This window comes from Hyla sarda, chromosome 1, assembly GCF_029499605.1.
Source record: "Hyla sarda isolate aHylSar1 chromosome 1, aHylSar1.hap1, whole genome shotgun sequence".
In the NCBI taxonomy this organism is placed as follows: domain Eukaryota; kingdom Metazoa; phylum Chordata; class Amphibia; order Anura; family Hylidae; genus Hyla; species Hyla sarda.
Window position 1 is genome coordinate 507,190,967 of NC_079189.1, and position 16,713 is coordinate 507,207,679.

Consider the following 16,713-nt stretch of genomic DNA (forward strand, 5'->3'; position numbering starts at 1 on the left):
ATTTGGATGTAAAATTAATGATGTCATTACAAAGTACAAATGGTGACTCAAAAAACAAGCCCTCATACTGATCTTTAAATGGAAAAATAAGATTTATGTCTATTAGAAGGCGAGGAGGAAATAAAAAAACATAAAAAAGAAAAAAATGGCCGGGTCCTGAAAGGGTTCAAATAATAAATAACATATTCTCAGCTACCTCATTCTCTCAGGAAAGTCTTTCGGTCCTCCACTAAATGTCTTTCCCGGATGGATGCATTCATGCAAGCAGTGATGGCCCAATCATCCAATCACTGACTGAGGCTGGACACTGCTGCAGCCAGTGATTTGCTGATTGGCCCGTGACTGACATAGCATTCAGTGGGAGACAGGAAGACTTCACAGGGGGACCCTTGAGGTAGCAAGGTAGGGGGAGTATATGTTTTGTTATAAGGGCATAGCTGTATTGAGCAACTGACCCTGAATCCTTACATACCTTTTATTATTTAATTGATCCATCCAGTGATGAGATAATGAGAGTTTAAACATATATGCAAATTAGGCTTTGGAGCCCATTGATTGTTCCCCTTGACTGCTAGAGCCCAGCACAGTCGAGCCCCTTCACCAGTTAGTCACTCCCCGCTGATCACTTCCTCTACTGCCCTCATCGACAGCCACAGCTGTGAAGAATGCCCAGTGGGGTCTAAAGCCTAATTTTCATTTCTTTTTAATCTCTGATATCTTAGTGCTGGAGGGTCAATTATCTAATTAGACTTATGGATGGATTCAGAGTCCAAAGCCCTATACAGCCGTGCCCTTACATTTTACCCTAAAACTAAAAACCTGCTGACAGGTCTGTTTAAACAGCGTCTAGATGCGTTTCTTGAGAGTAATGACATTACAGGTTATGGATACTAGATCTATAGAGACAGAATGTTGATCTAGGGATTTATTCTGACTGCCATATTTGGAGTCAAAAATAAATGCACCCCCCTTCCCCCAGTATGAGGCAATTATTATCAACCTCATAAGGGTTTTTGCCTTCCCCAGTGAGGACACAATAGGGATATAAGTTGAACTTGATGGGCTCTGGTCTTTTTGAACCCTCATAAACTACACTGCTCAAAAAAATAAAGGGAACACTTAAACAACACAATGTAACTCCAAGTCAATCACAATTCTGTGAAATAACACTGTCCACTCAGGATGCAACACTGATTGACAATGAATTTCACATGCTGTTGTGCAAATGGAACAGACAACAGGTGGAAATTATAGGCAATTAGCAAGACACCCCCAATAAAGAAGTGGTTCTACAGGTGGTGACACACAGACCACTTCTCAGTTCCTATGCTTCCTGGCTGATGTTTTGGTAATTTTTTAATGCTGGCGGTGCTTTCACTCAATTGGCTCAGGTAGTGCAGATCATCCAGGATGGCACATCAATGCGAGCTGTGGAAATAAGATTTGCTGTGTCCGTCAGCATAGTGTTCAGAGCATGGAGGCGCTACCAGGAGACAAGCCAGTACATCAGGAGACATGGAGGAGGCCATAGGAGGGCAACAACCCAGCAGCAGGACTGCTACCTATGTGCAAGGAGGAGTACTGCTAGAGCTCTGAAAAATGACCTCCAGCAGGCCACAAATGTGCATGTGTCCACTCAAATGGTCAGAAACAGAAACATGAGAGTGGTATGAGGGCCAGACATCCACAGGTGGGGGTTGTGCTTACAGCCCAACACTGTGCAGGGTGTTTGGCATTTGCCAAAGTACAGCAAGATTGGCAAATTCACCACTGGTGCCCTGTGCGCTTCATAGATGAAAGCAGGTTCACACTGAGCACATGTGACAGATGTGAGAGAGAGTCTAGAGATGCCGTGGAGAACGTTCTGCTGTCTGCAATATCCTCCAGCATGACCGGTTTGGTGGTGGGTCAGTAATGGTTTGGGGTGGCATTTCTTTGGGGGGGGGGTGGGGGGGCGCACAGCCCTCCATGTGCTTGCCAGAGGTAGCCTGACTGCCATTAGGTACTGAGATGAGATTCTCAGACCCCTTGTGAGACCATATGCTGGTGCGGTTGGCCCTAGGTTCCTCCTAATGCAAGACAATGCTAGACCTCATGGGGCTGGAGTGTGTCAGCAGTTCCTGCAAGAGGAAGGCAATGATGCTATGGAATGGCCCGCCCGTTCCCCAGACCTGCATCCGATTGAGCACATCTGGGACATCATGTATAACTCTATCCACCAATGCCACGTTGCACCATAGACTATACAGGAGTTGGCAGATATTAAAGTCCAGGTCTGGGAGGACATCCCTCAGGAGACCACCGCCACCTCATCAGGAGCATGCCCAGGCATTGTAGGGAGGTCACACACACTACTAAGCCTCATTTTGACTTGTTTTAAGGACATTATATCAAAGTCGGATCAGCCTGTAGTGGGGGTTTCCACTTTGATTTTGAATGTGACTCCATATCCAGACCTCCATGGGTTTATAAATTTGATTTCCATTGATAATTTTTGTGTGATTTTGTTGTCAGCACATTCAACTATGTAAAGACGAAATTAATTCATACAATTAGTTCATTCATTCAGAACTAGGATGTGTTATTTTAGTGTTCCCTTTATTTTTTTGTGCAGTGTATGTAACTATGTAGTCTGTAATAATAATAAGTTGTGTACACAAAACAGAAGTCTATTTACAAAATGGATTCATTTTTTTTTAAGCTAGCTGCATTGAAGAAAGAAAGTTAATGGTTGCAAAATAGCTCATAAATACATATTTTCTTTATTACGTGTATTTTATGTGAGGGGAATGTTTCCTGTCACTTTCTTACAGTTCCTAGAATGATGGCTTTAATCAATTAAAATCTGAACCATTGGTCCTCCGAGGAATTGAACATTTTTACTATTGTAGTGTATTTCATCAGCTGTGGTATTATACAATCAAATACATTTGCAAAAATGCACATGAACGTTATTTGAAAGGTTAGAAATTATTTTCTACCCAAACTACAGCCCTTTGGATGTTGCAAAACTACAACTCCCAGCATGCTCAGATAATGGGCGTTGTTTTGCATCTGGTCCAAACCACCAATGGTCTCATACCATATTAATAGAAAATTATTAATTTCTTGCTTGTAAATACCGTCTTCAAGTCATTTATCAGAAATGACATGACACTAGTCCCTTGAAACTAATTCTGATGTTTATGGCCAGCTTAAGGAAATCATGTAAGATTTCCCAAGTCTTACAAAAGATGTTAGAAACGCTGAAAGCATTCTTGGCAATCTTTAGAAGAATTATGTAAAACAAGTCTTGGCTGGGATTTATCTCATCTACATAAATGCTATTTGCCGTTTTATTGGTAATTTATGTGGCTCATAACTCACTGGAAAGTTTCCCAACGTCATGGTAATGCAACTATTTCAAAAGTAATAGCGAGTTTGTAAAGTTAGGTTCTAGTCACTACACAGCTACATTAAAATAGTTATGACAACTTATATAACTCCATTTCCTCATTGCCTCTGATAACGTGGGGTACCAGTTCATTTTGGCACAGCTAAGCCTAGAATACCTGGTTACCTCAACCTGTGATTTTAAAGATAGTCACAACATTCCACGGCAGTGACAGTGATAGTTACAGAGCTAATCTAAGTGACAGCCACTGCATGTCTATTACAAAGCTAGCCATGGTGTCCCTAATACAGTAAGAGTCACAGGGGGAGATTTATCAAAACCTGTCCAGAGGAAAAGTTGCCCAGTTGCCCAGAGCAACCAATCAGATCGCTTCTTTCATTTTTCACAGGCCTCTTTAAAAATGAAAGAAGCCATCTGATTGGTTGCTATAGGCAACTGCACCACTCTTCCTGTGCACAGGTTTTGATAAATCTCCCCCACAGTGTCCAAATAATAAAGGTACTTATAGCATCTCCATTAAAGTGCCCACCATAGTATTGCTATTACAGTGCCATAGTGTACACTTTACAGAGACACTTTACAATAGTCACCCCATTACAAAAGCATTTATTGTGCCCTGTGTCCCCATTTCTGTGCTGCCAGTGACAATGGGGGAGATTTCTAAAAACCTGAGTAGAGGAAAAGTTGACCAGTTGCCCAAAGCAACCAATCAGATCCCTTCTTTCATTTTTAAACATAAACATATTTTGAAAAATAAAAGAAGCAATCTGATTGGTTGCTATGGGCAACTGCTCAACTTTTCTTCTACACAGGTTTTGATAAATTTCCCCCATTGTCTTTATTAAGGATCAAGCTATAGTGTCAGCCACAGTATACAAATTAAAGTCAGCCATGAGAGAGAATATTTTTCTCCCATTTTAGCCTGTAGATATTTAGAGTATATTCTGAGTATTTAATACCTTTAAATGGTAGCTGTCACGTCGCTCCAGGATATGTCTAAAGCTCCCGGGCAATCTTGTAGCCCAAGACTTGCTCTGAGACTGACCCGATCAGAGGACATTTTTCCAAAACCTCTCATGCAAAGTCAATGGGACTTCCAGAAAAACATCCTCTAATTGCGTCACTCTCAGAGTAAGTCTCGGGCTATGAGACTGTCCATGAGTTTTAGACATCTCCTGCAGCTGGAGTGACGTGACAGGTACCCTTTTATGGCCAACTGAAAAAAAAATGATAAACTGAACCTTTGAGACTACCTAGGTTTTTTCATCACGCATGGTTTAATATGAAATCTGAAGAGTCACATATTTATACACAAAAGGACATGGAAACAGGATGGTAATAGAACAAGATAAGTGACTTGAAGCAGAAACATTAATATAAGGAGGCAAATACATAGCTGGAGCTGTAAATGGTTGGAGCAGTTCATAGATAAGTGGAGTAAACATACTGTTTACTGGTGTTATTGTCCTATGATAGAGATCTTGTCCATGGCTTTGATGCCTCCCCAAGGTCTGAGAAGCACATACCTTAACTGGCATAGAATAACATAATTCCATGTAACACATTAATTCCTATTCTGAGTATGTCAGAGGTTGTCAGAGGCTTTCAAGTAAACTATACAAAATGTGAGCTACTTAAAAAGGTACTCCAGTGGAAAACAAATGGAAAACAAATGTTTTTAAATCAACTCATGCCAGAAAGTTATATAGATTTTTAAGTTAACAACTCACTGAAAGAAGAGATTTAACACGGCACAACTGTTCATGTGGATCAGGCAGCCGTGTAAGGCATAAATAGCAGTTCCAAAAATGCTTATGATAGAAAAAAGGAATGGCACTCACCGCTGTCTTTTATTTCTTATTCTTTATTTTCCATAAAGTGCAGGTGCATAAAACGGCATATCACCCGTCCGGGTGTGGACGCCAGTGCGCATGCTTCAGGAAACAATTGTTTCGCTCAAACTGTTGAAACTCAGTTTGAGCGAAACAATTGTTACCTGAAGCAAGCGCACTGGCGTCCACACCCGGACGGGTGATATGCCGTTTTATGCACCTGCACTTTATGGAAAATAAAGAATAAGAAATAAAAGACAGTGGTGAGTGCCATTCCTTTTTTCTATCATAAGCATTTTTGGATTATGGACACTGCATCTTCTCAGGGAGTTGAGCACCACCTATCGTATTGGGGCTGACCGGGTTCCTTCAGAGGAGTCACGGAAAGTCTGGCAGTGCCGGCCAGCTTTCTCTAATTCAAGTCTTGCATAAATAGCAGTTACGATGCTTCCTTGTTGCTGTAGATTCATGAAACTATAAACATATCTTCACAAAAAAAAAATAACAATGACCGAGCACGAACCATCTGCAGTTTTCTAAGGTGAAATCTTTATTGCAAAAACAACTTACAGGTTACAACGCAGGGAGGCAGTCAGGCAAGGTGTGGGCATGTGCTGGCGACAGAGCGTATTGCACAAGTAGCGCTTCGTCAGGCCCAAATAATCAGATTTGTAAATGACTTCATTTAAAAAATCTTAATCCTTCCAGTACTTATCAGCTGCTATATGTTTCAGAGGAAGTTGTGTAGTTCTCTCCAGTCTGACCACAGTGCTCTCTGCTGACACCTCTGTACATGACAAAAACTGTTCAGAACATGAGAAAATTCCCATAGAAATCCTCTGTAGTATACAGCAGCTGATAAGTACTGGAAGGATTTAGCTTTTAAATAGAAGTAATTTACAAATCTGTATGACTTTCTGACCCCAGTTAATTTGAAAACTTTTTTTTTTCTACCGGAGTACCTCTTTAACCTCTTGAGAAAGCAGGGCGTATGCATATGCCCTGTATCCCCGATCCTTAAGGACTCAGGGCATACCTGAACTAATTTAGCAGGCATCCTGGGACAATGCATGGGGGGGTCCTGAGACCCCTCCTTGTCAGCGATCGCCACAAATTGCCGATCAATTCAGATCAGCAATTTGCGGCAATTCCGGGTCAATCGGGTCCCGGTGATCCGGAAAAAAAGGATAATAGGGGCCGTCCGAGATGGCACCTATCATCCCTTAGCAGCAGGAGTGAGGTGGCACTGGTTCCACCTCACGATCGCCCTGATTCTTCGGCCGTGGGTGTCCCTCACCTGAGGCTGGGGCCCCCGATCCCCGATGGCAGGCTGATCTTCACTGCGCAGCAGCAGGAGGTAAGGCTGGCCTCCTGCTTTTGCTAAGCTGTTGTTGTTATGCAACAGCAGAAGGCACAACTACAACTCCCAGCATGCCCTTTGGTAGTTTGTGCATTCTGGGGGTTGTAGTTGTGCAACAGCTTTGTGCCTCCAGCTGCTGCATAACTACAACCCCCAGCATGCACGGATAGCCAAAGGGAATGCTGAGAGTTGCAGTAGTGTGCCTCCAGCAGTTGCATAACTACAAGTCCCAGCATGCCCTTCGGCTGTAAGTGCATACTGAGAGTTGTAGCTTTTTGCAACAGCTGAAGGCACACTGGTTGCAAAACACTGAGTTTATTACCTAACTCAGTGTTTCACAACCAGTGTGCCTCCAGCTGTTGCAAACTACAACTCCCAACATGCACTGATAGACCGTACGTGCTGGGAGTTGTAGTTTTGCAACACTGGTTGTGAAAGACTGAGTTAGATAACAAACTCCCAGTGTTTTGCAACCAGTGTGCCTCCAGTTGTTGCATAACTACAATCCCCAGCATGCACGGGCAACCAAAGGGCATGCTGGGAGTTTTAGTAGTATGCCTCCAGTTGTTGCATAACTATAAGTCCCAGCATGGCCTTCGGCTGTCACTGAATGCTGAGAGTTGTAGCTTTTTGCAACAGCTGAAGGCACACTGGTTGCAAAACACTGAGTTTGTTACCTAAATCAGTGTTTCGCAACCAGTGTCCCTCCAGCTGTTGCAAACTACAACTCCCATCATGTACTAATATTCTGTACATGCTGGGAGTTGTAGCTTTGCAACAGCTGGAGGCACACTGGTTGCAAAACACTGCGTTAAATAACAAGCTCTCAGTGTTTTGCAACCAGTGTGCCTCCAGCTGTTGCATAACTACAACCCCCAGCATGCACAACAGCCAAAGGGCATGCTGGGAGTTGTAGTTTTGCAACAGCTGGAGGTTTGTGCAGGGTACATTCACACGGGCGGGTTTACAGTGAGTTTCTCGCTGCAAGTTTGAGATGCAGCAAATTTTCCCCTGCAGCTCAAACTCCCAGCGGGAAACTCACTGTAAACCTCTGCCAGTGTGAATGTACCCTAAAAACACTACACTACACTACACCAGCACAAAATAAAAAGTTAAAAACTACATATACATAAACCCCTACACAGATACCCCCCCCCCCCCCCCCAATAAAAATGAAAAACGCCTGGTGTGGCACTGTTTCCAAAAAGGAGCCTCCAGCTGTTGCAAAACAACAACTCCCAGTATTGCCAAACAGCCACTGACTCCTGGCAGGCTGGGAGTTTTGCAACAGCTAGAGGCACCTTGTTTGGGAAACACTACCGTAGGGTATTTTTGGTATCGGAGGCAAGTTTAATTCTGGCATACGGGTCCGTCCCCATGCAAATCCCTAATGAAGATTTCAAATGCACATGGCGCTCTATCACTTCAGAGCCCTGTCGTGTTTTAAGGCAACAATTTAGTGCCACATATGGGATATTTCCGTACTTGGGATAAATTGCCTAACAAATTTTGGGGGGCTTTTTCTCCTTTTACCCCTTATGAAAAGGTAAAGTTGGGGTCTACACCAGCATGTTATTGTAAAAAAAAATGTTTTTTACACTAACATGCTGGTGTTGCCCCATACTTTACATTTTCACAAGAGGTAAAAGGAAAAAGAGGCCCCCAAAATTTGTAACGCAATTTCTCTTGAGTACAAAAATACCCCATATGTGTGCGTAAAATGCTCTGCGGGAGCACAACAAGGCTCAGGAGTGAGAGCGCACTTTGTAAATTTGAGGCCTAAATTGTTGATTTGCACAGAGGGTGGCTGATTTTACAGTGGTTCTGACATAAATGCAAAAAAATAAATACCCTTGTGTGACCCCATTTTGGAAACTACACCCCTCACAGAACATAACAAGGGGTATAGTGAGCCTTAACACCCCACAGGTGTTTGACAATTTTCATTAAAGTTGGATGGGAAAATGAAAAAAAAATTTCACTAAAATGCTGATGTTACCCTAAATTTTTCATTTTCACAAGGGAAAATAGAGAAAAAGTCCCCCAAAATGTGTATCACCATTTCTTCTGAGTACATCCACATATGAGGTATTTATATAAAGTGCTCTGCTGGCGCACTACAATGCTCAGAAGAGAAGGACCGCCAATGGGCTTTTGGATAGAAAATTTGTCCGTAATTGAAGACCACGTGTGTTTACAAAGCCCCCATGGTGCCAAAACAATGGACCCCCCCCACATGTGACCCCATTTTGAAAGCTACACCCCTCACAGAACATAACAAGGGGTGCAGTGAGCATTTAAACCCCACAGGTGTCTGACAGATTTTTGGAACAGTGGTATGTGAAAATGAAAAATGTATTTTTTCATTTGCACAGCCTACTGTTCCAAAAAATACTGTCAAACGCCAGTGGGGTGTAAATGCTCACTGCACGCCTTATTAAATTCTGTGAGGGGTGTAGTTTCCAAAATGGGGTCACATGTGGGGGGGGGGGGTCCACTTTTCTGTCACCACGGGGGCACATGGCACATGGCCTCCAACTTCCATTCCAAACAAATTCTCTGTCCAAAAGCCCAATGGCGCTCCTTCTCTTCTGAGCATTGAAGTTCACCCTCAGAGCACTTTACATCCACACAGGGGGTATTTCTATTCTCTGAAGAGATGGGGTTACACATTTTGTGGGGCATTTTCTCCTATTATCCCTTGTAAAATTTGAAAGTTTGGGGAAGAACAGCATTTTAGTGAAAAAAAAAAAAATTTCCATCTACACATCCGACCTTATTGAAAAGTCGTCAAACACCTGTGGGGTGTTAAGGCTCACTGTACCCCTTGTTACGTTCCTTGAGGTGTGTAGTTTCTAGCACCATAGGGGCTTCCTAAATGCGACATGCCCCCTAGAAACCATTTCAGCAAAATTTGCTTTCCAAAAGCCAAATGTGACTCCTTCCCTTCTGAGCATTGTAGTGCACCAGAAGAGCACTTGATGTCCACACATGGGGTATTTTCATACTCAGAAGAGATTTTCTCCTATTGCCCCTTGTAAAAATGTAAAATTTTAGGAAAAAACTGCATTTTAGTGGAAATTTTTTTTCCTCTTCATTTACACATCTGACTTTAACGAAAAGTCATCAAAAACCTGTGTGGTGTTAAGGCTCATTGTATCCCTTGTTACGTTCCTTCGGGGGTGTAGTATTCCATGTGTTTTTTTTTTAATGCTTTTATGGCACCATAGGGGCCTCCTAAATGCGACATGGCCCCAAAAACCATTTCAGCAAAATTCACTCTCCAAAATTCCATTGTCGCTCCTTCCCTTCTGAGCCCTCTAGTGCACCCACAGAGCACTTTAGATCCTCATATAAAGTATTTCCTTACTCAAGAGAAATTGGGTTACACATTTGGGGAGATTTCTCTCCTTTTAACCCTTGTTAAAATTCCAAAAAATGGCTCTACAAGAACATGTGAGTGTAAAAAATGAAGATTTTGAATTTTCTCCTTTACTTTGCTGCTATTCTTGTGAAACACCTAAAGGGTTAACAAACTTTCTGAATGTCAATTTGAATGCTTTGAGGGTGAAGTTTCTATAATGGGGTAATTTATAGGGTATTTCTCACAGAATAGCCCCTCAATTCCACTTCAAATTTAACTGGTCCCTGAAAAATTCAGATTTAGAATTTTTCGTGAAAATTTTGAAAATTGCTGCTATACTTTTGAAGCCCCCTAATGTCTTCAAAAAGTAAAAACATGCCAACTTTATGATGCCAACATAAAGTAGACATATTGTACTTGTAAATCAATATATAATTTATTTGGAATGCCCATTTTCCTTACAAGCAGAAAGTTTCTAAGTTAGAAAAATGCTAAATTTTCAAAATTTTACTAACATTTTGGGATTTTTCACCAAGAAAGGATGCAAGTAACGACAAAAATTTACCAGTATGTTAAAGTAGTATATGTCATGAAAAAAAAACTATCTCGGAATCAGAATAAAAGGTAAAAGCATCTAAGAGTTATTAATGCTTAAATTGAGAGTGTTCAGTATTGCAAAAAAGGGCTGAGTCCTTAAGGTGAAAATGGGCCGAGTCCCTAAGGGGTTAATTTTAATAAAGGAAGTGGTGGCTATCCAGTGATGGCTTGGGTTATACAGTCAGGGGAAATAATTCATACATGCCCATCAATATTCACATCCCCTTGACGGTATAATCCCGCTGTACAACATTCACACCCCCTTGACTATATAATCCCGCCGATCACTTGATTTTCACTCCAATTGTTAATATTATGTTGATGACCATCTGACTGATTCCCTGAATTGTCAGACCAACTATAAACCCACATATCTCAGGAACAAAAAGGGCATATCAAGAAACAGTAAAAGGTGTGTGATCAGGGCACCCTAAGCTCCTTAATGACACTAAAATCTTTTTTTTCAGGGGGGTTGACCACGTGTCCTCCATAATTGTATGTTCCAAATGCCCTACTTGGGGTCTTTACATAGCTGAAATGGGGAAGAAGCTTAAGTCTTGTGGTACAAGCTTATGACACTTTTTTTCATGGATATATGTCGTTCTATATCACTTACAGAGCCAACTATAATCTGACCATCACAGCACCAGTCAGGTTGTTGCCACTACAGAACCATCATATCCCCATTAAATTGCCATACTGTCCCCCTCCCCTCTTACATGGCTAGTTGTCCTGCCCCTTCAACTGAACTAGCTCCAGTAATACAATTACTATAGCTCTTCAATAAAAAAAAAAAAAGTAAAATCTGGTGGAGGAGAATTAAAAAAGTATTGGGCATTAAATAGGTAGGTTGTTGGGATGTAAGTTTCTTACAGATACAGTCCAGTGTCATTTGCAAAGAAGTAAAAGATTACTATATTGTTCAAATTGCTGTTTATGGGGATTTTTAGAATAGTTTTTTAGTATGTTAAGTTTTGTGATCTTTTGGTTAATAAAAATTAATTCTTTCAGGTGTGTACCCGACAAGCAAAGGTCATTTGCCCTTGGTGTGCAGTGGTCATTTATTCGGTTATTAGGTAAATATAATTCCATCTATAAACAGATTTGGAGAATATTTACATAATTGTCTGTATAACCCATGCAAAATTCTGGGCATCATTATACAGGTAGTTAATAATTTCAGATTTAATGTAGTAGACTGTAGACCAGTTGTCTCAAACTGTGGCCTTCTTGATGTTGCAAAACTTCAACTCCCAGCATGTAGGGACAGCCGTTGGTTGTCCGAGCCTGTTGGGAGTTAAAGTTTTGCAACATCCGGAGGGCCATAGCTTGAGACCACTGATGTATATGCGAATTTGTTTGTTCCTATAGACTTCACTCATCAAGAAGGTCACATCTTCAGTCATATATGGCATATACCAGCATAATGGCCTTATACTACCGACTAGATATATCTTGCGTATCCAATAAAAAGACATTGAGGGGTGTAACTAAAGAGGAGGATGCCCTTATGCCCCATATGAGACCAATACCGAAAATTACATGTGATAGTCATGAGAGGTCCCATTATTTATTTTGCATCAGAACCCAGCATAAAACCCAGAACCCAGAAAAATATGGCTACAGTTATTAGTTTGAAGAGGTACTCTGCCCTAGATATCCTATCCCCTATCCAAAGGATAGGGGACAAGATGTCTGATCGTGTACGAGTACCCCTTTAAGACCCATTTCTGGCTGATCACGGAAGAAAAAAAATGTCAATTTTATGATTTATGAATTTAGGAGGTAAATAATTCTTTCCTTTGTATTTTTTACATTCCTTTTAAACCTCCTCTTGGCGTTGGCTCAAAACCAAAGTAAAAAATAAACTTCTACGAAACTGCACAATTTTCCAAATTGCCACTATATGTTAAATCCCCTAAAGCATTAGGAAATGTATATCCTTAAACCAGGGAAACTGCTGCCACTTTTTTTCTATAGCAGATTGTGCAATTGGCCATTTCTGAATAATTCACAACTTCTTTTATATTGAAACATTTAAGTGACAATATGAATCCTTATGATATGATCACACTTGTTTTTTTTGTTATGCTTCTAGGCTCCATTCCAGGACCAATAGTATTTGGCGCTATCATAGATAGCAGCTGTATTTTATGGAACTTGAATGATTGTGGGAAAAAGGGAGCTTGCTGGACATACAATAATTCGGGCACAGCTTACAAACTGATCGGCATCAGTAAGTATTAATATGCTTTCATATGATGGAAAGAGGAGAGAATGGACTTTAATGAAAAAATATTGTTTGAAAGATAATTTTTGTGATATATTGTGAGAAAAATAAACAAAAAACAAAAGAAATATCCCATTTATTCGTAAAGAGGCATAAAACAGTGTTTAGTTTGATCAGCGGACCAGGCTCTGAATCATGTGTCTTATAATGTGCTTTGTGCAGTAACTACCGTAATGTTATAATGGAATTTAGCCGGAAGGATTGACTTTATGCAACTGCTGCATTTTCCCATTGGCAGTATCCTAAAGGGGTACTCTGGTGGAAAACTTTGTTTTTTAAATCAACTGGTGCCAGAAAGTTAAATAGATTTGTAAATTATTAGCGGCTATATACTGCAAAGGAAATTCTTTTCTTTTTGGATTTCTTTTCTGTCACGAGCACAGTCACTGCTGACACCTCTGTCTATGTCAGGAACTGTCCAGAGCAGGAGAAAATCTCCATAGCAAACATATGCTGCTCTGAACCGTTCCTAAAATGGACAGAGATGTCAGCAGAGAGCACTGTGGTCATGACAGAAAAGAAATCCAAAAATAAAAGAATTTCCTCTGTAGTATACAGCCGCTAATAAGTACTGGAAGGATTAAGAATTTTTAATAGAAGTAATTTACAAATCTGTTTAACTTTCTGGCACCAGTTGATTTAAAAAAAAAAAAAAAAAGTTTTCCACCGGAGTACCCCTTAAGGCCGGCCATATGTTCTAGATACATCTCATTGATCCTCATATACACAGACATGCTTCGCACTGCCAAGAGGAATGCATAGAGGGGAGAAATTTGTTGCCAGACAACTATGGGGTGGCTTTTCTCCCTAAGAACAAAATGATCAGACATATTAATATCCAGCATGCCCAATCCTTCTCTACTATCCTAACATCTCTCACTGAGGAAGAGTTGGCTAGTGTCATACACATTAGATAGTTCGCTAGTTCCCAAAAAATTGGTAGGTTCTGCCAACTTTAGTCACATGTGTATGACCAGCTTTATTCCCTACAGTGGTGTTATTGGAAGTAACCTGTGAAAATACGTGTGCAGTCACGGCTAGGAGAATAAACCTTTAATAAATCTACTGTATTAGGGTATGTTCACACATAACATATTTTATATATATATATATATATATATATATACTGCAGATTTTATTCTGGCAATGAAATGACAAAGTCCACAAAATAAAATATGCAGCAAATAAGCAAATACAGTATGTGTGAACATATCCTTATTGTTTTACCAGTTGGTATAATTTCTACTGAGAGAAAATTGAAATATATACAAACCTAGAGGCAAAAATGCTATTATATATTCCAAACATTTCCCTAGAAAACAAGGCACTGTAAAATGTGCTTAGACTATATGGTTGTGAAAGGTTATCCTCCACATTTTTTTACATCATTTTTTAATGTATTTTTATTGAAAGAGATAACAGATTATTAAAAACAGAAGGTATGTAGGGCTGAGCCCAAAACTAAAGCGTACAACCAAATAAAATTAGGCAAGTTAAAAATAACCATAATAACATAAAAGCCAGCCAGAGCATCAGGATGTTAAAAACTCTGAAACCAAGGGGGGCAACCATGTCAAAAGCCCAAATATAATTCTTGGAGAAAAAAAGCCCTAAGGATAAAGCAAGGAATTCCTCTAGGTTCCTCCAAGTGTGCAAAAAAGGCCTAAGAATAACCAGAAGTTGAGAGAGAGAGAGTTTAGAGAGAAGAGGGAGACAGACAATTGCGCGTGTCCCACAAAGGGTGGTTATCCCAAAAGACATCCCAGGTGTCCAGGCTTCAGGAAATCTTGCTAGAGTATTATTTAAGCTGGCAGTTAAATATACCCTTTAATGCAATCATTGCACCAGTGTATAGAGCAGAGGGGCTGTCCTCACTTCCTTTATAGAATACTAGTGCTGTAAACAGTGACACCTACATAACAAACATTGTAGGCACCAACATCTTCAAAGGGTCTTTCAGAAATAAAAAGTTATACTCAATAAGTAAAATATATAGGAATACAACCATTTGTTTCATATATTTAAACCTTTTGGATTCTTTTCTTTCCCCTTACCATTCACATTGTTTCTTCGTTTGCTGCCTAGCATATTAAAATATTGTCCATAGGGTTGGCCTTTCATATGGGCATGTTGACATGCTGCAGAGACACCACTATGAATGAAATGTCATTGTGGATAGTTGTAACTGGCCCTTATTGTAATTTAGGTGTAGCATTTTTATTTTGAATGGTCTATTTAGTTTGATGCATAATGTAGAAATGTATAAATTCCAAATAATATAATACTTTATTTATTTATTTATCTTTCTATAGAAAGACAATGCAAAAACATTAATTTATATGATTTCAATCTTTTTAGGTGCAGCAAGCAAAACTCTCACAATAATTTTTCTTTGTATTGCACATTTTATATATAAACCTCCACCGAGCAAACCTGACTCTTCACAAGATAAAGGAAAGATCATCTCTTCCGAGTCACTTTAAGAGGAAAGCGATGTACATCATTGATTTTTTTTGTAATAATATACCTTGTGCATAATTCTCACGCTGTTCTTCCTCAAATAATCCAAACCAAGCCAAATAAATAAATGGAATCCATCACCGTGGAAAATAATGCTTTTCCGTGGGATGTTTATAGACAGTGATGAAGTGAAGATCTGCGGTCTGAACAAAGCTAATTATATCTGTTGTGTTTTTTAAATATCTTCTTTAGAAGATTTATTAGAAGGTTATATTAACCTTTCAAACTTGGCTGATGCCAGGTACATTGCTGATTCTCCGCCTTTGGACACTATGTGCATATGGAATATATTTAAAGTTGAGTAAACTTGTAAATGTATTGTATTACTAGTCTTGCATTGACGCTGACTATTTTAGGCTTCAGAGCTGAAATCGCCCAGTATTTTCTACAGTGATTTGCATTCTTGGAAGTGTAGTCTTAACAGCAGGCACTGTACTAGAAGTTATAGGAGCTTAGTTAAACTGCCAAGGATGACTGATGACAAGTTTCCTCAGATGACTAGCAGAAGGTAAATATGGCTCTAGACTGGACCATAAGCTGTGACTAGAGATTAGAAAATAAGTAATACAATGCAATTAGAGTGTTACTCAAATTATGATATAAATTTATTCTATCTACTTTAAAATAGTTCTCAGCGTACAACTTTTCTGAAGAAAGAATGGAATAATAGAATTCCATAAAAAGATAGACCCTTAACATAAGGCATTCAACAGAGTCTTTTTAACCACCAATCTGCGTCAGAATATAAGAAAAATCTCTGATGTGTTAGTTCTACCTCTAAGACTTACACCTATCTCCTAAATGGGCCCAAATAGAATTATGTTACTTTCAAGATATGCATTCTTTTATTTACTTCTATTACAGTTATGGAAAGAGTAAAACAGACCACCTAGCTGTTTTTGTAATCCCAGCCACCTTCATCCATCCTAAGCAGGTCAAATATGGCTGGGGGGTGGCAGTTATAGAGATAGGTGGGAATGCCTTCTCCTATTAGACATTATGGCATATCTTATGGATATGGTGGATATGGGCATCGTAGTGGTTGAGACTATAGTGGTACATTAGCTATACACTTTAGAATTTCCCCTGATACATTGGGAAAGCAGGAATGGTCATATTAGATTTTTTATATTTTACCCCCTAAAACAGTACCATGCTTGTATCCCCCCCCCCCCCCCCCCGTCCAAAAAAAAAAAAAAAAAACACCTCCACACCTCCAGAACAAAACTTTGGTGCTTTTTCCCCTACACAGCACCATGCTTGGCCTTGGAATGTAAAAATAAATTGGATCCTTGGGTAAACAAAATAGCCATTGGCCAAATAATAATTTAATGCCTCATGAATGTGTGTGGCCAT

At 39.9% G+C, this 16,713-nt stretch overlaps 1 protein-coding gene across 1 annotated transcript in view; it reads left to right on the forward strand.

The window, feature by feature from the left end:
* Positions 1-16,488, forward strand: part of LOC130289654 (solute carrier organic anion transporter family member 4C1-like) — a 107,494-nt gene extending 91,006 nt beyond the window's left edge. Inside the window, exons 11-13 of the mRNA XM_056537533.1 lie at positions 11,559-11,623; positions 12,646-12,783; positions 15,196-16,488. Coding sequence (XP_056393508.1) covers positions 11,559-11,623; positions 12,646-12,783; positions 15,196-15,320 — 328 coding nt within the window. The 3' untranslated portion in view covers positions 15,321-16,488. The remainder of the gene's footprint in view (positions 1-11,558; positions 11,624-12,645; positions 12,784-15,195) is intronic.
* The last annotated feature ends 225 nt before the right edge of the window (positions 16,489-16,713 follow it).